This window comes from Helicoverpa armigera, chromosome 30 (genome assembly GCF_030705265.1).
Source record: "Helicoverpa armigera isolate CAAS_96S chromosome 30, ASM3070526v1, whole genome shotgun sequence".
Classification (NCBI taxonomy): Eukaryota; Metazoa; Arthropoda; class Insecta; order Lepidoptera; family Noctuidae; genus Helicoverpa; species Helicoverpa armigera.
In genome coordinates this window covers 5,766,577-5,788,851 of record NC_087149.1, presented here as the reverse complement: position 1 = coordinate 5,788,851, position 22,275 = coordinate 5,766,577, and the positions used below count along the sequence as shown (strand labels likewise).

At 45.0% G+C, this 22,275-nt stretch overlaps 2 protein-coding genes across 5 annotated transcripts; both read left to right on the top strand.

The window, feature by feature from the left end:
* Positions 1-92: 92 nt before the first annotated feature.
* Brwd3 (BRWD3) lies at positions 93-15,697 on the top strand. 4 transcript variants are annotated; one of them, XM_064042851.1, is made up of 19 exons: positions 93-303; positions 389-447; positions 524-553; positions 685-744; positions 1,718-2,740; positions 2,820-3,610; positions 3,971-4,249; positions 5,145-5,192; positions 5,673-5,765; positions 6,190-6,409; positions 6,811-6,900; positions 6,973-7,899; positions 8,913-9,137; positions 9,705-9,813; positions 10,120-10,374; positions 10,655-10,732; positions 11,097-11,581; positions 12,288-12,387; positions 12,750-15,697. In XM_064042851.1, exons 1-19 carry the CDS (start codon positions 267-269, stop codon positions 12,914-12,916), a joined length of 5,076 nt encoding a protein of 1,691 aa, XP_063898921.1. In that variant the 5' UTR covers positions 93-266; the 3' UTR covers positions 12,917-15,697. The 4 variants fall into 4 exon arrangements, with proteins under 4 accessions (XP_063898921.1, XP_063898923.1, XP_063898922.1 ...); XM_064042852.1 differs by having other exon boundaries at positions 94-303; positions 11,100-11,581; XM_064042854.1 differs by having other exon boundaries at positions 94-303; positions 12,720-12,835.
* Positions 15,698-17,342: 1,645 nt separating this feature from the next.
* Positions 17,343-22,016, top strand: LOC110382203 (uncharacterized). The gene is made up of 5 exons (XM_064043047.1): positions 17,343-17,681; positions 20,121-20,252; positions 20,653-20,759; positions 21,273-21,357; positions 21,544-22,016. The coding sequence occupies exons 1-5, from the start codon at positions 17,597-17,599 to the stop codon at positions 21,630-21,632; spliced, it is 498 nt and encodes a 165-aa protein (XP_063899117.1). The 5' UTR covers positions 17,343-17,596; the 3' UTR covers positions 21,633-22,016.
* The last annotated feature ends 259 nt before the right edge of the window (positions 22,017-22,275 follow it).

The window sequence follows — 22,275 nt, the reverse complement described above, 5'->3', positions numbered from 1 at the left end:
TGTTATTAAATAAATAGTAAAAAAATGCTTGTTACTAGTAGCGCCATCTCGTAACATTTTGTATAAGCACTCTGGAACCTGTTGGACCGACACACAGATTCACTTCACTACGAACTGCTTGACTGACAGTCAAAACGCCATTTTGCTATTATTACAGAAGGTTGCATTATCTGTTCGTCAACAATGTAAAGTGAAATGTTTGCTCGAATTTTATAGTGAATGTAATGTGAAGTTAAGATTTAACCCTTGAAATAAAAACTAGGGTTATGGAGGAGTCCAACGAGGAGCACAGGGTCATTCCCGGTACGTGTGGTGCTTAGAAATTAATAGTCGAAAATGTGAGTGTCTATTGTGCGAGGTCGTGTAATGTTAGCTTTCCCGATTTCAGAACTCTACTTTCTGATAGCGAAATTCCTGTCGGGCGGACCCCTGAAGGAGACTGCAAAGGTAAATTGACTCGGAATATGTCCAAATGTTTATCCTGTACCGATTAGCTAAGTAATTGTGGTCGTTTCTGTTGCAGACTCTGCTAAAAGAGCTCGAGAGTATAGAGGTAGGTTTGAGCTTTTCCTAGTGCCGGGTTTGAGCTTATATTGTTGTTTTGGTCGCGAACGCACGTGGCTGCGGCTGTCAAACCGCTGAAACTTGGCTGAAAAGTTTTAGTAATGTTCGCGGCACTTGCAGGTGCTGCCCCGGCGACTCGACTGGGAGGGACGCGAGCACGCCCAGTCTTACGATGAACTGGTGAGTTTAGCGGAATATTGCGCTCAAACTTTGTTTATTTACGTTTTGTAGGCACTTTATCGAATAGGAATACATGAATTTGTGATAAAACGACAAAATTTCCTAAATTGTAATATGTACCAAAATGACCGTGAAAATACGATGGAATATCGTGAAAAATATTTTTGTGGTGTTTCAGTGATAAAATTAATGTTTTTGGCTAATTTGCGAAAAAATTGTTATATCATGCACTTTCGAGAAGGAGCCGTGTCGTAATTAGTAGTGTTTCTATCTCTTTTCTTCACATGGTATAGCGGTTTGTACGCATGTGCCGTCTCGTTTCGACGCTCGACTGCAGCAGTCGCGGGCTGTGATTGGCCGGCGCGCTGCCGACAGCGGCCGATCGTGCCCGAGTCGCGTGTGACGCACGATGGCGCCATATTTTGATGTATTCGTATGAGGCGTTATCGTAATGCATCGCGCGTTGATTGATGAGAAAAACAATGTTTATTATCAACACAAATTAATGATTCAAGATACACTTCAATCATGTTATTTTAATGTGTTTGACAAAAAGTCACATACCTACAACACATTTCCATTAGTTAAATTGATGAAGTATGTTTACTTAAAATGAAACAAGTTGGGGAAAGTTGTTGGTAGATTATTTAGATATTCATATTTACTTGCCCATCTGTTTGTTTGATAAACCATCATGATCGTGTGATACTATTCGTTGTCAAAACTAATTTTAAAATTGTTGGAAATGTTACCAATGATTCTGCAAGAACAGTTTTACAATGATTTGGCAGAGTAATGGCACAGACAAGTTACCTTAATAGACTTAAAAGATAAAACGAATTCTATTGTAAAAATCACACAACATCATAGCATTAATGTTTATCTAAGGAAAACTAGTTCCATAGCTAGAGGTTCCATAGCCATTAAGGAAGGCTAAGTATGTGAGCGTGAATGGGTGTGTGTGTTGTCCCAGGCGGCGCAGCACGCGGACGTGGGGTGGCGGCGGCTGGCGGGCGTGTGCGCGCGGGCGCTGGCGCTGGCGCAGCGCGCGCCCGACGAGCTGCCGGAGCGGCTGGCGGCGCGGCTGTCGCTGCTGTCCGAGTCGCTGGTGCGGCCGCGCCCGCTCTACGCCTCGCACAAGCCCGACCACTCGCTGGTGCGGCGGCTGGTGGCGCGCGAGCTGGGCGCGGGCGCGGCGGCGCGGGCCGGCGGCCGCGGCGGCCCGGCGCTGTTCCCCGCGCGCATGCTGGCCGGCCTGCAGCTGCAGCGCCGCACGCTGGGCCACCTGTCGGCCGTGTACTGCGTGGTGTTCGACTGCTCGGGCCGCTACGTGATGACGGGCGCGGACGACATGCTGGTGAAGGTGTGGAGCGCGGCGGACGGGCGCCTGCTGGCCACGCTGCGCGGCGTGGGCGCGGAGGTGACGGACGTGTGCGTGTCGGCGGACGGCGCGCTGCTGGCGGCGGGCTCGGTGGACCGGCTGGTGCGCGTGTGGTGCCTGGCGTCGGGCGAGCCCCGCGCCGTGCTGGCGGCGCACGCGGGCACCATCACGTCGGTGCACTGGGCGCCGCCCGCGCGCCGCGACGTGCGCTGGCTGGCCAGCACCAGCACCGACTGCTCCGTGGCCTTCTGGACGTGCTCGCCCGAGGGCCACTTCCTGTCGCAGCCGGTGCAGTACGTGGAGCGCATGCGGCCCGGCGTGTGCCACATGATCTGCGCCGCGTGGTCGGCGGGCGGCGCCTTCCTGGCGGCCGGCAGCGCCGACCACCACGTGCGCATCTACACGGTGGAGCACGAGCCGGGCGGGCCCAAGCGCGTGCTGGAGACGCCGGTGCACGACGACGCCGTGGACAGTATCGCGTGGGCGCACCGCGGCCTGCGCTTCGTGTCGGGCAGCAAGGACGGCAGCGCGGCGCTGTGGACGCTGCACGCCACCCAGTGGCGCCACGTGCTGCTGCAGCCCAAGTCCACCACGCAGGACGGCAAGCGCCTCAAGGTGAGCGCGAGTGTGTGTGTGTGTGACATGTAGCGCCAGCAGACGAGAGCGAGGCAATATACACACGTGCTCGTTGCAGATGACCATGGTGTGCTGGGACTGCAGCGACGCGTTCGTACTCACCGCCGCGTCGGACAACACGATCCGCGTGTGGTGCGCGCGGACGGGCGCGGCGGTGCGGATCCTCCGCGCGCACCGCGACGAGGCCTACGTGCTGGAGGCGCACCCCTTCCTGGCGGGCGTGTTCCTGTCGGCCGGACACGACGGACAGCTGCTGGTGTGGGACGCGCGGGCGCCCGAGCCGCTCGCCGCCTTCCACAACCGCATCGACGGCCACGGCGACGGCGCCATCTTCGACGCCAAGTGGGGCGGCGGCGCCAGCGTGGCGGCCACCGACTCGCACGGGCACCTGCTGCTGCTGGGGCTGGGGCGCGGACACCGGCTGTTCGCGCAGCTGCCGCCGGAGCTGTTCTTCCACACGGACTACCGGCCGGTGGTGGTGGACGCGCTGGGCGGCGCGCACGACGAGCAGACGGACACGCCGCCGCACCTGCTGCCGCCGCCCTTCCTCGTGGACGTGGAGGGCGCCCCGCACGCGCCCGAGTACCAGCGCCTCGTGCCGGGCCGCGAGAACCTGGCGCTGGCGCAGCTGATCCCTGCGGCTGAAGCACCTCGCTCGCGCATAGACGCGATGATCGAGGCGCTAGCTGTCGCCGGCGGGCGGTCGCCGCGCGGCGTGTGGCGCGGGGAGGGCGTGCGCTACACGGCGGGCAGCTGGCAGCGCGGCGACCCGCGCGACGTGCCCACCTGCACGCGCCCGCTCGTGCCGCCGCTCGCGCCCGCAGCGTACGAACACATACACAAAGCATGGTCTGTACATATATTATAGTCTTAGTAACTGCATAACTTTCCTTCCTTAAGCTGGGCTCTACCAGGTCTATATTTTGTCAATTTTATTAAATGTAGCTCCCTGTATTCATAATAATAAAAACTTTAGTATTTTAGCACACATACGTATCCAATAATTATAATATCAATAACATACTACATTTTCTAAATATTCATAGATTTCTCTTTTTCTTTTCTTAAAAATTCATTCATATTTTTGCCTAGTCTAGTGATTATTATGTTTCTAATTTTTTTTTTTTTTTTTCTTTTTATGTTTATGTAAAAATTCAATAGTCAATGGGACCATCATTTACTCAATAATTGTTACATTTCCGTCGTCAGCGCGGAACTGAACGCTCTCGAGCAGAGCTGGTACCGGCGCGAGATGCGGCGGCGACCACTCATGATCAGCACGGCGGCGGAGGGCTGTGGGGGCCCGCGGCGGCGCGCGGGGCGGCGGCGGGCCCCCGCGCGGGCCCCCGAGCGCCGCCCGCGCCCCGAGGAGCCGCCCGAGCCGCCCTCCGCCTCCTGCAGCGACACCAGCGACGAGTGGGTGCAGCGCCGCCCGCGCCGAGCCAGGGAACCCGCCTCCTCGCTCGACCTCACCGACACCGACACCAGGTATATCATATATCTAAGTATATACACACACATTACTTACAATCCTGAACATCCTATTGAGAGACCCACCCGCACAGCAATATATCACCATCATTTTTTTCGATTAAATATTCACACTAACGGTAAAAATCGCACAGAATAAAGAGCTTTGACTTTGGAAATAAATGTATGCAGTTCATTTTTGCGCAAACCGGCAAAACTTCACGGTAAATTTATCGCTGTGCAGGCAAGGCTTCAACCTCAATAAAAATTCTTCTGAACCCTTTATATTCCCTTCAAATGTAACTGTTGAACCATCCTGAGCCCTTACACTGCCACACTCCTCTACCCAGACCCAGACTAACATTCCTTTATATCCATATCCATATACATACCACATTATTTATAGTAATGTAAAATATTTCTGGCAACATCTTTACAAACATTAATAACATTGCCATTACTAAAAATGTATCATTTGCTTCCTCACTTGTATGAATCTGTCCATCCATCGGTAATGGGACATCGATAAAGCGTTACCTTCTACCCGCTGATTGCAATACCCGATCTATCCATAGTTCTACGATTACAGATTTGATTGTATTTGTTTGACCAACTAAAAATTATTTCTCTGCTGGAAAGCTACACTCTTCCCAAGTAAAATAGGACCGATTAGAAAATAATAACTGTTGAAAACTACACTCTTTCCACATAAGATAGTCTGTATTATGTGTGTATGCTACACGCGTGTGAATCCGCGGGAAAACGGCTAATAATTTATATGAAGCTTATGTAAAAATTGATGATTGATGATCTTCAAACACCGGTTGGATCGGTTATTGCAACGGGCAGGGCAGCATTGCATGTACTATATAATATCGTGTGTGAATACTAATGGTGTTGTGGTTTGTCGCAGCTCGCATAACTCGCATAACTCGCATAACTCCGCCAGTAAGAGCGACAGGTTGGTTCACGCACGCACACACACATACAGACAGCACTTAACAAAATTGCGAAATAACTCTTTGCAGAAAAATATTTCTTCCTTATTTTCCAATTTATGAAGCTTTTTTAACATTTTATAAACTTAATAAGCTGCATGGCATTTGCACAATTTGTGCACTATATTGTATACATACACCCCCCGGTACTGTCACTTTTGCAAAAAATGCAAAAATTAATAAAACATTTAAAAATTATCCTAAAGCACTACTTGGTGCCGGGTGCGATAACATTATTTGTGTAGAACGTAAGAGTTGTAGTTATATTTCATCACATCTACATATTCTCATATTCTTTATTCACTGCTGTGTCAAAGTTTTACACCTTAGGTGAGACAGCTTTACAGTATCAATACTACACTTAACATATATCATAATAGTACATAACTATCTATGTGTACATAGCACACGACACAGTACACTCCTCATGTTACGTGTTGCAGTTCGTCGTCGTCGTCGCAGTACTCGGACTGGCAGGCGGGCGCGGAGCTGGCGCCGCCCGCGCGGGCTCGGCGCCGACCGCTGCCCACCAACCGGTCAGTATGCCTACTGTTCAAATACTTAGGAACACAGTTTTGACACGATTTCGAATACGAATCATTTCTTGACATTTTAGAGATCGGTTATTGGGTTGGATCCCTAATTGAGTACTGCCTCTTCTGGTCGTGCGGTGTAGGGGGTATTAATTAATTAATTCGACATTAATATGGAGTTTTGAGATATATTTTTGTTATAAACCCCGACTAACCAACTGCTAAATGTCCTAGCGTGTGACAGAATGTAGTGATCAAACAGACGAAAAACAACTTTCCAAAATGAGTACATTTTTCCCCCTCATAGGTACATCTAAATACATAAACTACCTACGTTATGTTGATGATTTTAATGTCATACATAGTTACCTATGTATTTTGTGGTTATACATTACATGAGATAATAATTGTGTGTTTATGTATTCAGTCCAAGCGCGGTGACTACGAAGCGAGCGGAGCGGGCTGCAGCGGGGGCTGGTACGGGGGCGGAGGCGTTGGCTGCCGGCGACGAGGCGGGGGCTGCGGGCGGCGGCGCGGGGGCCGAGCTGCCGGACGCGTACCGGCCGGGCGAGTGGATCACGGCCGTGTCGCCGCGGAAGGCGCCCTACCACCCGCAGATGGGCGACGAGTGCCTCTACTTCCGACTGGTACGCGGACACACATACATACATTTTCCAAATAGCTGGCTTTGTTAAATCAAATATGCATCTTTTTACTAAATTACACATTATATTGACATTTTTATAAGAAAAGTGTTCTAGGAATGTAACCAACTATATTTATTTCAAAAAATACCAAATAGTAGTAAAAATGTCAAAATAGACATGTCATAACATCCAATTTAAATAAATTGTAATTAACTTTATTCTATCGTCAATGTTTTTATTTTTGCATGTCTAAATTAAAGTAGAATGTACAAGGATCTCCAATTGTATTTTTGTAACATCTGCATTTATATTGTACCTACTATCTAACTATGTTTATTCTGTACATGTCGTGTGACGTCATCACTCACTGTATACTGTATTGTGTATATACTCGCCTGCAGGGACATCAGCGCTACTTCGAGGCGGTGGCGGAGAAGGACGTGTACAAGGTGACCGCGCGCGACAAGCCCTGGGAGCGCACGCACGTCTACGTGAGTGTCATACCGACTGTGTCACCGAGTGTCAGTGTGTGTGTGTGTCTCACCCCGCGTGTGTGTCGGCAGGAGTGCGAGCTGGTGCGCGTGGTGGGCATCAAGTACGTGATCAAGCCGCCGCGCGTGGCGTGTCTGCGCCTGTCCTGCGCGCTGGGCACCGGGCGGACGCTGACGGTGCGCTACCACGACATGGCGGACGTGATCGACTTCCTGGTGCTGCGCCAGCAGTACGACGCGGCGGTGGCGCGGCGCTGGGGGCCCGGCGACCGCTTCCGCTGCATGATCGACGACTGCTGGTGGACGGGGCAGGTGCTGGAGAGCGCGGCGGGCGCGGGCGCCGACACGGGCGCGGCGGCGGGGCTGGCGGGCGAGGCGGCGGCGCGCTGGGCGGCGGCGGCGGCGGCGCAGTTCCTGTCGCTGCGCGTGCGCTGGGACAACGCCGAGGTGGAGCGCCTGTCGCCCTGGGACCTGGAGCCCGTGGACCCCGCCCGCCTGCCCGCCACGCCCGGCGGCGCCGTGCCCGTGCTGCCGCACGAGCTGGACGCCGTGCTGTACCGCGCCGAGCCCGCCGAGTGGCCGCCGCACGGGGACCGCGCCGCCGCGTGTAGAGCTATCGCGCAGCACATCGGCGCGGTGATGTCGCTGGCGGCGGCGGAGGCGTTCGTGGCGCCGGTGGACCTGCAGCAGTACCCCGCGTACGCGCGCGTCGTGCCCTACCCGGTGGACCTGGCCACTATCCGCGCGCGGTGCGACAACTTGTTCTACCGGCGAGCCGCCGCAGCACAGTTCGACGTGCGGTACCTGGCGAGCAACGCGGAGCAGTTCAACGAGGCGCACTCGAGCATCGTGCGGGCGGCGCGGCTGGTGTCGGAGCTGCTGCTGCGCTGCATCGCGGACTGGCGCCAGCTGGACGTGCTGGCCACCTACCGCGCGCTGCAGGCGCAGTACACCAGCGACGACGACACCGACACCGCCTGGAGACCGCAAGCTGCCAGGGTCAGTAACACCAGTTATACTGGGTGTCCCATAAGTCCTTTGAAATCTAAATTTCGAATAAAATTTAAATGGCGCGCGGGAATGGCATGCGGGGTGCGGGGATAGCATCAACGGTCTTTCGGAATTCATTCACCATGGAAAGTTTTATCGGAGCAGACCGTGGTTTTTGTGTGCTTGAGTTTTATCACAACAATGATTCGGCCACCATTGCGCGGCGTAAATTTAGAGAGTAATGCAATTTGCGCACGTTTAATGACTGTCCCAGTGTTCAAAAGGTTAAAAATTGGGTTCAACAGTTCGAGGTGACTGGATCTACAATTTTAATTTGTTGAATAAACAACGATCGGGCCGCCTAAGGACATCACGGACGGAAGACAACATCGACGTAGTGCAAGAGTCAGTTCGTGAAAATCCCACTCAATCCATTCGTAAGCGTTCCAATGCATTAAATACACCCAGATCGACGTTACAGTTCATTTTAAAGAAAGATAAGAAATTACCATCCATAAAAAATTCAGTTAATACAGGAATTAAAAGATACGCCGCGCAATGGTGGCCGAATCATTGTTGTGATAAAACTCCCTCACACAAAAACCACGGTCCGCTCCGGTAAAACTTTCCATGGTGAATGAATTCCCAAAGACCGTTGATGCTATCCCCGCACCCCGCATGCTATTTCCGCGCGCCATTTAAATTTTATTCGAAATTTAGATTTCAAAGGACTTATGGGACACCCAGTATTAGCTTCACTTGTAACTATGTATGTAAGAACATCTTGGAATTTTAATTTGACCCATTTCCCGGTCTTCGATTAAGATGTCATTTTGCACACGCTTTGAATTCGTGGAGCGTTTATGTATTATCTTTATTTGAACAAAACACTTCACGCTTTCGTTAGCGTGTTTTTTAGTTTTTTCAAACTTTTATTTTGTACTTTCATATTAAAAAAGCTACCTACACTAATTGAAATGAACATTAAGTTAAACGTCATCACTAACACCCCCCTCCCGCAGGTGCTGGCCGAGCTGCTGGCGTCAGCGGACGCGGAGCCGTTCCGCTCGCCGGTACAAGCCCGCGAGGCGCCCGACTACTGGCGCGTGGTGGCGCGCCCGCTGGACCTCGGCACCGTGCGGGCTAGTCTCATGGCAGGGGAGTATGCTACTGCTGAGCACTTCGCCAGCGATGTGAGGCGGGTGTTCGCTAACAGCAGGCTCTACAATACTAATAAGAGGAGTCGGGTCAGTACATGTACATATATAACAATACTATTATTTGTATATTGATAAATACTACTTTTACGTCAACGCCCGACACTGATGGTCGCTATAGACATCCACAACATGAGTAATTAAGCAGTACTTAACGATTTAGTACAAACTTAAGCATACAACCAAGTGTGCCTCATGCAGCGCTGAAGCTAGACTGAGGCGAGAAAGTAAGCATGCGAAGCTAGCATCCACTTTGGGCGTTCGCTTTCGCCGCTTTCTAGACGCTCAATATAGTAGGTGTAATGACAAGGTTAAAAAATTGTGATGTCTTTTAGATTACCACAAAAAATATTTTATATACGTATTTTTTATTTTAACAAGAAAATAAAGTATTTATTTATATATATTAAGATATAACGCACGAAAATTAAGAGTGGAGGCCAGTGACGTCACATTTATGTAAAATTTGTACTCAAAAGTGACATACCACAGAATTCAATCATATTATATCTTCATTAGTAATGCATTATTACAAGTAGTCGTACATAACATTGTTCTGAACACATCTCACTAACTGTTATGTTATATTATGCACAGATCTACTCGATGACGGTCCGCCTGTCCGCGCTGTTCGAGGCGCTGTGGGCGCGCGTGTCGCCGCCCGCGCCCAGGCGGACGCGCCGGCACAAGCGACAACAGATCAATGGTAAATAGTCAATATTTCATGTATTTACATTCACACTAAATAGATAAAACCGACTCCTTAAAAATATTAGAAAAGAAATATAAAAACTGTGGTGCATCTGTCTAAAAATCGATAGTAAATTAATAAAAGATGTATCAATTTTTATTTTGCCACCGACTTTTAGGCGGACTTGGTGTAGATTTTTATTTTTACACACAACTTTTATTTTTATTTTTAGCATTGTACCTACCTGTGCAAAACGGGGGCAGGTCGCTAGTAGTACTAATATTGGTGTTCAAAATCAAATAAATATAACTAATACTACAGGTACTGCAACAAACGGCGTATCCCGTTCAGCATCAGCCTCAGAGTCCAACAGCTCGGAGTCCGAGACCCTCGCTGCCACATCGCGCCGCGTGCACGCGCGCCTCGCCGCCGACACGCCGCCCCGCGCGGCGCGATCCGCGCGGTCGACACGCTCCGCACGGTCGGCGCGGTCCGCGCGGACAGTGCGCGCGGAGAGAACGCGGGCGCCTAGAGACTCGTGGGACAGTGATGCTCCATTGCATGTGCATAGGAAAGGTAAGAAGTATATATGTCACATGTCTACAAAATCATTTATTAAAACCGTTAGGTATTTTATTCTGTTCGCTATAAAAAAAAGTTTAGCATTGAGTATTTATTGCCACGTTAAATAGCGTCAAACTACAAAAATCATACAATTAGAATTTGTATGATTTTTGTTCCAAACCAAATTAAAATTTTTTCACCAATCAAAATTCTAATATCTATATCTAGACCAAAATTGCAATGTATATTTATATGTATACTTACATAACATTACTTTACCTGTCTGCTTTAGGTAAGGGCGTGGGCAAGAAGAGTAAGAGCAGCAGCGCCAGCGCCGAGCCGCTGCCCTCCACCAGCCGCGAGCCCGACGGTAACTATAGCATTATTATATTACAACTATTTGCTTCCTTAGTAATTCATATTTTGCTTCTATATTGATAATAGAACATATACGTGGTGTAAGACTGTTGACAGTAAATTACATTTAATAATAAATATAGTTTACAAGTCGCTCGATACCTTTGCACATAGATTATTATTTTTTATTAATTGCATCTAATATACGGAATAACTTGTATATATAGGCGAAATGATTAATAAAAAATATTTCTTTATGAGCGGCGAAACCGTCGTTAAACTTCCCGTACTGCCCACATGGGCGAATTGATGATTAATTTCAGCAAATTATTTTAATCGTGCTATGAGTGTACTACTGACCCTCGTGTGACTTCCAGCAGAGGTGGAGGGTAACGGCGCGTCGTCGTGGTCGTCCTCGTCGTCGGAGTCGCACATCCGCGTGGTGGAGGAGGAGCTGCGCGACGACGAGGTGGAGCTCACGTACGACAGCGACCGGCCCGCAGCCCGCCGCAAGCGAGCCCGCCCGCACTCCGACTCCTCCGCACAGGCGCCCAAGCGCAACCGCGAGCGCTACTCCTCCAGCGAGTCCTCCAGCGAGCCGGAGTCGGAGTCAGCGGGCAGCGCGCGGCGCTACTCCTCCGACCGGTCGTACCGGCCGCGCTACTCCAGCGACGAGGACGCGCCGCTGCAGCAGTACCGCGCCCGCGCCGCCGGCAGCCTGCGCGCGCGGGGGCTGCGCCGCTACAACGAGGACAGCGAGGAGGACTCCGTGGCCGCCATCAGCAAGCGCCTGCAGCACCATCACCACGCTCGTACTCATCACGCGCACGTCGCCAGGCGACGCCGGCATCACGCCGAGCAGGTGAGCTGCTCATATACCTCAACAGCAGTGTAGCGAGCCCAACACACGAACTGGTTCAAACTGGCGCTCAAGAGACGCCCGCAAACCAGTTCAACCCGGCGCGCGCCGGTCCTACGCCCCGTGTCGACCTAGATTGGTTCAAGGTCCAAGGGAATCCACACTCCGCTCAGTTAGACACACCACGCACGAATTACCGCAGCGCTGGTACATAAAAAGCTTCAGAATTAACATAATGAGTTCAGATCAGTAAGAGTCTGACATTCCCTCAAGCTGTTAACTTCTATCTAACTAAATTTTTCATAAAAAAGCACGCTCGCCACGACCCTCTCAGTTACATTCTTGTGTTACTTACTTATTTTCTACATAGTGTTATAGTATTGTCTATACATATTTGTGTGTTTTTGTTGTTATTTTAAATGATTATACGTTCTCTCTTTTACACGTATTCCGTACTAGCTCCTGCCAGCGGTTTCACCCGCATCCCGTAGGAACTACTTCCCGTACCGGGATAAAAAGTAGCCTATAACCTTCCTCGATAAATAGGCTATCTAACACTGAAAGAAATTTTCAAATCGGTTCCTGAGATTAGCGCGTTCAAACAAACAAACAAACAAACTCTTCAGCTTTATAATGTTAGTATAGATTTATTGTCGGCGTTCCCCTAGCTATCATAGTCTGACATTGTGTATGTCTGTCTGTGCTACAGAGCCTGGCGGCGGAGGGCGGCGCGCACACGAGCGACCACAACTACTACAACGGACACGCGCATGCGCCCCGCCATCACCCCAGGGAACACCACAGGAACGGTACATATATACTTTGATTACACATTTGTTATACTTATAAAAAGTGGCTAAGAAAAATGTTATTTGGAAATACTCATTTTGATATTTTAACACGTAATGTATCAAGTTGTAAAACAACACAATTGAAAATTTTGTTCTATGTTCTTATACATTGAAAACATTTAGTAAATGTAAATTCCCATTCGTCCCACTGAACTCGTTAACAATTCTTGCGTCATCAATATATGAGATGATCACTTTATAAGGATACGAGGGAATAGGATAACAGGACAAACTGAAACATAACTATCCAGATGAATCTTGTACTAATAAGCTAACGTACCAAACTGTAGGAGATATCACAGAGTCGTGACCACTTGCAGGCAGCGCGGCGGACGCGGCCGGCCCCGGCCCCGCGCCCGGCGGGTCGGGCACGGCCGGAGTGTCGGGCACGTCAGGCACGGCGGGCGAGGCGGGTGCTGTGTCCATCTCGTCACGAGGCCGAGTGCGCAAGCTGACTGCCAAAGCACGTGGGCTGTTAAGGGAATGAGCCCGGCGAGGGCGGCGCCAACCTCCCGCCAACTAGCGCAACTGTGCCACGCCCGTACAGTGACCAATGTGACGCGTAGTGAACTAATACTGAACAAGTGCAGTGCGGTACACTAACAGTGACGAAATATGCAACTCGTGATATTATACATAGTGTTCTAAACGTGTGATGTTATCAACGAAACATAATAAAAAAAGCGAATTTAATAACTATGCGGACAAAACTGTGGTAGTCATAAGTGTACAAATTCGTGTAAACCGCAAGTTAATACTGATCAATCACTTATTGAAGTAATTTGTAGGTTTAAACAAACAATTTGAAATGAACGCTCAATATTTAATAATAGACATGTGTAGGAAGTCAATAGTGTTGTAAATACGTTGATGACTGATACTCCAGTGCTGCACATACGAGTGTGATATATCGATAGACTAGTGCGGCGCGTCCCACTTGTGATATTAGCGTATCGAGTGTAGCTGTGTGCACGCCGCCTAATCCTTACTGTAATAAACTGTATACTGGGCAAACTGTAGTCTTGGCTTTGAGCTGAAACTACAGTCTATAGAGAATGTAGGGGACACTGTACCTGAGTTCATTCTCAATCGTGATTTAGCGATTATAATTTGATAGAATGTGCCATCATTAACCATTTCTTACATTGATCATGAGTCTAATGTTATAGTATGCTGTGCAACATACAAATCGTGTATGGTTGACAATAAAATGTATGTATGTTACTCGTAAATGACTATAGTTTTGGCTCAAAGACTTAAAATCAGGTAAAACGAGCGTAGTATGACACTCACGCAGATTACATAAATACCGTATTAAGCTGTAACCAGCTGTTCCAAGAGCAATCTCAAGTCTTGCAAGTGTGCTACAACTAAGATCAAGTTAGATAAGCAATGTGAAATAATTTGTACATATAGCAATAGGGCCGTACTTAACGCACAGGTGTAGGTAGGTGCAGAACTAATTTGGTACAGGGCGCTTGGATAATACAGCTGTATCTAGTTACACTAGAAATTGATAATTTTCCTTCTATCATGAAATTTTGGCTTGTTAATGGTACCTGCCAGGTTTTTAGCACATGCCTAGCAATCTGTTTTTGGTTGATTGCCTCTGAAAGCAACTCTGGCATAGTAGTGTTCTGACTTAAATAACTTGTAGCTAACTTTAGAGCTGCAAAGTTATTTGACAATTCCAAGTGTATGTCTAACATTTCTCGATACTATTTTTATAAGTTAAGTTACTATTCGAGGAAATGAAACTGTTCAAGTGCTCTGTACTGAACATCAAGTGTTCAGTTAATAACTAGTTTTAAGTTTAGCTGAATTTAATATGAACAGTGTATGTGTGAACTGGCATACATGCAATCTGTCCTGTTGTGTATATCTGATATAAACTGTACATATATCATGTATGTATGTAGTGTGTGTCTCTTCACAATACCTAGGGTAAGGGTGACTGAGCATCAATAATTCGGTCCAAAATAATGCATATAATATAATTTAATCAATGATTAAGGGTGTATGAGATTTCCAAGTTAGTTTTCTGTGTAATTCACTCCAAGCAATTCAGTGTGTAGTGGAATGTACAGTTTGATGCACTCATTCAACAAGTTGCCAACGCGTCTTCGACATGTCGTCAACACGTGGTACGATCACGTGCTACTCATACTAGTTATGCATGCATTGCTTATTAAATGTTTACAAGTTTCTTTATGTTATTGCAATAATAATTTATGGAATATTATTGTCTTTCTACATAAAGAACCAAAATATTGTTTAAACTATGCAATTGAAATAATGATAATTGATGGATACCAAAATAATTTGATTATTATCATGATGCCATCCTTTATAACATGTAATGATGTATTTCCAATATAAGTTACTATGAGATATCAACGAAGCTACGGCCAGTAGTATGTACATACCTCCTTATACATATATGTATGACTTGAATCCACTTACTGAGTGCAGAAACATTACATTAATTTGAGCAGAACAGGAATAATATGTGTCTTAAAATGTTGTAATGCTTCAGTGTTCAGAGCAATAATCATGTATCTACCTTCATGAGCTTCATATGTGTATTCTTGCTAAATATTGTTTACTTCATATTCAATGCTCACAAGATTTTATTTTATGAACTCAATTTTATTAATGCCAATATTTTTGTAAAATGTTACAAGTCTATTATAATAATTATTTAATTATCTCATTCAGCGGTTTCACAATAGCGGTTTATCCGCTCATTACGTGGTAACGCATGAACCAAACCGAGCGGTAAATTCGCTAGTGTGAGACAGTTTTATTGTATGTGTGACGTCAGAACAAATACATAAATATACGCACAATATTGTGTGGCCGACTTTATCGTAGTTTTGAAATAATGGCAACACTCCTCTCGGTTCACCTGAGAGGTGACAGACCGGCCAAAGTTGAGTCGTTGCATGTGACTCCGGCGGAGTAGAGGCCTCCATAATACTTAACGTTGATATGATCACTGTATGTGTAATAGTATAAATATGTAGTGAATTCTAGCGACAATTTTGTAACTTAATAATAATTTAGGGACAATGGAAACATGTGTTTTGTACCGACAGTATGTTCGAGTGGTATGTTAGAGTAAGTGAATACAGTAAGCGATGTGTACATTGTACGTATGTATATACGAGCGTGAGTGTGTGCGTGCCGCGCCACACGTATTGTGTATGTGTGCGCAGACACGCCGAGTTGATACCAAACCGAATAAAATGAATATTTTTAAAATATACTCCGCTTTTTTATTGACTTATAACGTTAGGTAATGATATAACTGACAGATAGTGGAGCGAGGCGATCGAAACCATGCCATCCAGTCATGTTATTCTACAAGTTCAGTTTCTTGTTAATTTCAGATCAATATCCTACACAATACGGAACTTACTGTTTCGTAAAAAATCCTAACTGAAAAGCTTTGTATCTAGACCATAGACATAATATTAGTAAACAGGACTGCGCACCTATACCCAAAAAACGAGCCGAGTGAAACAGTTAGTACCGAGGCTGTTTGTCCCTTTCTAATAGGGTGACTATGAGATTAAGCTATGTGAGACAAATCCGAATTTGCTAAGATTATTAAACACAGATTGGTATTGAAGTTTTAACTTACGCAGTTTGTGACCTTAAGATACTATATAGGCTTTTAAAAATTGGCAGGAATTAGCCGTATGAAAGCAGGAAGATTCGAAGTGAAGACTGATTTGTTTGTATTTTTGCTTCACATATAGACTGCTAAGCCATTTATGTCGCCTTCCTTCATTTTTTGGGAAGCTATAACAATAGTACAACAGTTTTAAAATCCATCACCCATATTTTGACTCATTACAAGAATTCATGGACACCCTAGTTGTTTGATTTACGAAAATGTTAATATTAGCTAACCTGTGAAACGATATACTGCAACCCCCCTAGGATTCACTTTTACAAGTATAAACGCAACACTTTTTTAAGGCGGCCAACTTTCCGAAAACTGAATGCGGGACTTAACCTTTCGTGAAAAAAAGGGGGAGGGGGCATTGAAAAATGATCGGACGGGACTGATAAAATAAAAACCATAAGCAAAAAGCTATAATTTAACCTATCAATATCGTGTCACAGCGTGCACTAATGTCTTATTTTCAAAATCATTAGGCCTCGCGAGTTCAGTAGAAAGAAAGAGAACGAGATTATATTATAGGTAATCTGTGTTCCTGCACTGTTGAGCGTGCGCGCAGGTGGGTGTTGTGTAGAAGTGTGGTAGAAAAATAGGGATGCGGGACATGCGGGACGCATACATCGTTTTGCGGGACTATTTTACTAATAATTTCAAAACGGGATTTCGTCAAGCATTGCGGGACGGTCCCGCAGAATGCGGGACGGTTGGCCGCCTTACACTTTTTCACCATTTTAATAGTTTAAATTGATTTAATACAAAAAAATATAAACAAAATTTTAAATGCTGATTACGCGCCAAGAATGTTCAGGGTTACCGCTAGAAAATAAAAAAAAGCAAAATAAAAATTTATGTTGTTTATGTTTTAAGAATAAATACGAATACATGAATGCGATTGTTATTAATTTGTTGACTTACAATTGTTAAAATAAGATAAAAATATAAGTGATTCAATTGTTTTTTGGGAAGACAAAACTTTTGATCACAACATTTTTTTATGCTGGCAAGGTGTTAGAAAGAGACAAACAGCCTCCGTTCGAACTATCCCTCTCGGCTCGGATTTGCCTCTGTGTATTATGCAACCAATTTAGTACCTTATTGCGTTAGAATAGAGTTCATTTTCGTAAATATATATTTTGAGCGTGCGCAATCTTGTTTAGTAATATTATATCTATGATCTAGACACACGTCACTCACTGTCGCGGTGACAGTGACAGCTGATAGTACGAACGATGACACACGTCATTTGATCACAATCGAAGGCAAAATTGTTGAATACATTCTAGAATTTCTCGACAAACAATTAATTAATTAGTCTGAAAGTATACATTTTCATTAGTAATACGTTGAATCTCAAATAGTTGAATATCATTTGTTAGTTCAAAGCTCTCTGTTCGTTGTACACGGAGTATTATTGTGTGGGTGTTTAAGTTGTGAAATATCTTGTATAGTGCGCCTTAGGAAAGGTCTGCTGTGGTCATGGGTCTCCAAGCACACTATGAAGAGGAGGTGATGGCAGAGGAGGAGCCCGCGTCCGCGTGGTTCATCAACCCCGTCAGCCTCGGTAAGCGGCAACAGCCGATACTTGACCTCTTTACATAAAAACATGTTTTTTCATCAAATATCGTTCACAATAATACTAGAAATACAGTAAAACAAGAGTTTTGTGTACCGTTTATACTGTTCCATTTGTCTCCGTCCTCAGATTTTAAAATTAAACTAGTTCTACAATGCCAGTAGATGTTTTTTGAAAGTGTACAACTTATGACCATTTAAAGCAATATTGACCTTTTATGTAGCGTGAGTCATGTACTTAATACATATACCTATAGCATATACAAGTTTGCTTCTATAACAAAAATAGCATTCTGAAAATCAATTAATGAACTTTATGGTCATATAACAGTCATTAAAACAAGAACATGAAGGTTGATAATCTACTTGGATTGTATGCATTTCACTACAAAGTTAAAATAATGTCACCACATAATTCAAATAGTACTACTCTAAGCCACAAAAAAAGTTGTGATATGTAATGTTTGTTTATTTCTCTAAGGCTGGTCCCAAGCTCAGCTATACATATGTCTGTCTATATATCATCAACTTATTTATTAATTAGCTGCATAGCACATACCGTCATTTAGGTAACAAAACCGCGTAAGTTGAAAATTGGTTGTATGACATTTATTTGGATAGTTTTTGTTGGCACACATTGAATGATGTTAGATATTTTAATATGTGACATCATTAATGAACCTAATATGTACGTATTTATATTTATTCAGTACATTTGTCGGAACTATTTCAAAGGTAATATACACTCAGCGGCACGGAATCTGGCCCAAGCACATTTTGGCCTTATAACCATTATTTAAATGAAAAATCCGAATTTTTATTTTAAAATTGTTTAATTTACTCATTTTCCAATAGAAAATGACTAACAGACAACAGAATTATGAGGATTTTCATTAAGTTTAATTGAGTTAGAAAACAGAGTCCTTTACCGCAATAATCACCATAAACTTTTAAATTCAACATTTTTAACAAAACAGAAAGTTATCGAATTTTAATAATGGATGTTTCTTCCTCTTGATCTGATGAATGCTTGCACACGATCTGGAATGCTCTGGATCGTGTTTTTATCTCCACCTGGGAGATCTCCTCCCAGGCAGCTACCAGCGTGGTTTTCAGTTCACTGAAAGTCCGTGGTGGGTAACGACTTGCTCGGACCTGTCTTTTAAGCATGTTCCAGACATGTTCTACAGGATTCATGGCTGGGTTTCTTGCAGGCCAGTCCAATTTTTGAATACCGACCTCGAACAAGTAATCGGTTACTCAAAGAGCTGTGTGAGGTCGAGCGTGGTCCTGCATTATACGAAGTTCTTCACTTCCTATGAATCCCTGACAGGGTAAAACATGATTTAGAAGGATCTCTTCAATATACCGCACTGTTGTCAGACGACTTTCGACAACCAATAATTCAGTACGGGCTTCTGAACTTCTGCCTCGACAAACCAAGATGGACCCACCATGAAAACCGACTGTTTGCTTGGTAGTGGTGGGAAGAAACCATTGTCCGCGCTTTCCCCATCCACGTTCACGGCCGTCTGGAGCTCTTAGGACGACTTTGCATTCATCGGTCCATAAAATTTTACTCCATTAGTCATGCGTCCAATTTGCATGTTCTCTTGCAAACCTAAGTCTGGCTACGCGATGGTGCGGGAGGAGTTCCGGGCCTCGAGTTGGTCTTCGAGCACGCACATCCCGTTCCTCTATCCTTCTTCTTATTGTGCACTTACGGACGTTGACTTCTCTTGCTGTTTGCAAAGGCTGGCGTATCTCTAACGCAGTGAGAAACCGATTTTTCATTATTGCACGTACGATAAATCGGTCGTCGTGCGCCGACGAACACCTTACACCCCACTTTCTGGTCTTTTTGTGTAAAGGCCAGTCTGGTCAAGCATTTTCTATGCATATCTTTCACTTATACGCGTTGCACTTAAAGTTTCAACCATCTTACACTGCGTACGCCCTTGACGTCTTAGCAACACTACTTGAGCAACTTGAGCTGCAGTAAGGGTAATTTTCAGATCAAATTGTGAAAAAAGAGAAACAAAAAACGATCATAATCATTAATTTTTTTTGGAACGTGCTTAGTACTTCGGCAATTTCTATCTGAATTTAAACTTAACTTTCTGCTTTGTGTTCCAACAACGGAATCTGCTTCTAGTGTTATAAAAGTTAAACAGACACACATTTTTCTGTATTTGAATTAACAAATACGAAAGGACAGACAATATGTCATACGAAATTATAATTTACAACAGCTATCTGGGCTGATATCTACTTGTGTTTGTTTGGGCCAAATTCCGTGCCGCTGAGTGTAGTTTTTTATCTTCTGGAATCTGTCAGTCCAATTTAACTAAGCAACGATACAATATCTTCACCATACTCTCATGTTTGGTTCATACCACTGTGACACATGTATGTATCCATGTTCCAGTGCTGCAGTTCCTGGCATCGTACGGCTGGGTGCTGGTGGGGTGCGCGGCCGTGCTGCTGTACGCGCTGCACAAGCTGCGCCCGCTCTATGACAAGTGGCAGCAGGCGCGCGAGGATGCTGTCTATCACAAGAGTAAGTTCATGTGCAATGCTAACATGTGGTGTATTTGTACATAAAAACATTATGTATTAAGATCACTGGGCTGGTTAGTAATCATCATCTTCCTGCCCTGTTCCCAAGTCATTTGGGGTCGGCACAAGATGTCTTTTCTTTCCATTAGTAATAATAAACAGTTTCACCCTATTCCTTTGGGAAATACTTTGCACTCCTAGATAAAAGTAGCTCATAGCATTTCTTATAAATAGGCTATGTAATATGAACAAATTATGTTGTTAGCATAGAATAGCCTTAACAGAATTTTTAACGTAGAAATCACTTATCTATTAACAATAGAAACAAAAAACTATGTGTATTCATTATTTTCAACATATGTTTATACTCCCATACTAACACCACGTATGTCCCCCCTCAGACCCGGACGTGGCCCTCGCTCGCATGGAGGCGGTGCAGCGCGCGCGGGAGCTGCAGCAGCAGAGGCTGGCTGAGGCCTCGCAGCGAGCACTGGAGTTACAGAAGGAGGTAAGTTACGTCATCTCTACTGTCAAACTCAAATATTTTTTTCATTTAGGCCTTACAAGCACTTATGAACGTCAAATATAAATAAGTTTGATTTTAGGTTACTGTTATTGCTTACTAACCTAGGCTGGTGGTTTGTCATGTCAAGATTCCATAGCTGTATAAAATATAGCTTATGTTATTCGGGAATAGTGTAGCTTTCCCGCAGTGAAAGAATTTTTGAAAATTGGTTGAATAGTTTCCTCTCGTAATTATAATTTTAGTTTAAGTGGACTTTAGTTATTAATAGTAGGTAGTAGATAGGTATTAATAGTGTTATAAAACACTTTTGAACTATACTAAACTTATTTACCTTTAATTAACATAAAAGCTAAGCTAGGATTGTTTGGTCCGATTTTTGTCTAGGTATATTAATATGGCATTTCATAAAAATAATTGGAATAATTACAACACAAACTAGAACATAAGAACATTTTGATACACATTTGCTTGAACATGGTATATGATATGTTGCAGCGTGAGGAGCGCAAGCGACAGGAGAACGCGGAGCGACTGCAGAAGTACGGCGGCGCCGGGCAGCGCCTCGGAGAGAAGGGAGACGGTATGTACAAGTTTTATAACTGTGACATGTTGAACAATCTTATGGAATGTTTAGCTGGTCCTAAACATTAACTTCGAATTGGAAAGAATAAAGTGCTTTTGAAGATGAAAGATCACGGCCTATCTGACCTCATCAACCTACTGAGTGACTGACTATAGTAAATTGTATAATATCTCCTGTCCTCAGACTACATGCCGCTGAGCGCGGGCGCGTCGACCTCCTCATACCGGCCGCCCAAGAAGTCCAAGTGCGGCGGCGGCGGCTGCGGCCGGTAGACGCACCCCGCACCTAACACTGCAAGCTACTACATACCATCCACTATCATGTCATCTGATACTTACTGATTAAATTATATCTTCAAACTAAACTATACGTATTGTGTACTTATTGGAGGTACTCTATCGTTTATTGTAATATATCGTCAAGTAACTTTGCCGCTGTGAAGACGGCGCCGCGACGCATGCGCTCTCTGCGAAGTAGTATTTTTTAAATTGAATTTTTAAAACAATAAAGTGTATGTAATGCCATATTACGTGTAATATGTTCTACATAGTAGATAATTGATGTATATCCGTCGATGTTGTTACAAAAGTATCACATCGAGTGCTCTGTCGTCACGAGTGACGCCGTTTTAATAAAATTATAATGATAACACGTTATTTGTTGTTTTACTCGAATAGTGATAGAAACAACTGAATTATTTCGCAGTTAACTTGAGCTTCATAGCTGGAGACAAGTTAGATTTGAACCGGGTACAAATCCTACTAATGTAACGATGAGTTTGATTGTTAATGCTACACTTTCTATAAGGCTGAACAGATTCTTATCCAGACTGTGGGAGAACTTTTATGTCATGTTGCCATGCAAATAAATGTTGCTAGTCTTATTGCGATTAGCAATAATTAGGAAAGTAAATAA

Excerpts from the sequence above, each read along its gene's own strand:
- Brwd3 (XM_064042851.1), top strand. The coding sequence starts at position 267 with ATGGAGGAGTCCAACGAGGAGCACAGGGTCATTCCCG. Across the intron at positions 745-1,717 it reads CCCAGTCTTACGATGAACTG|GCGGCGCAGCACGCGGACGT; the intron begins GTGAGTTTAGCG and ends GTGTTGTCCCAG. Across the intron at positions 6,901-6,972 it reads GGGAGCGCACGCACGTCTAC|GAGTGCGAGCTGGTGCGCGT; the intron begins GTGAGTGTCATA and ends GTGTGTCGGCAG.
- LOC110382203 (XM_064043047.1), top strand. The coding sequence starts at position 17,597 with ATGGGTCTCCAAGCACACTATGAAGAGGAGGTGATGGCAGAGGAGGAG. Across the intron at positions 20,253-20,652 it reads GGATGCTGTCTATCACAAGA|ACCCGGACGTGGCCCTCGCT; the intron begins GTAAGTTCATGT and ends GTCCCCCCTCAG. Across the intron at positions 21,358-21,543 it reads CCTCGGAGAGAAGGGAGACG|ACTACATGCCGCTGAGCGCG; the intron begins GTATGTACAAGT and ends TCCTGTCCTCAG.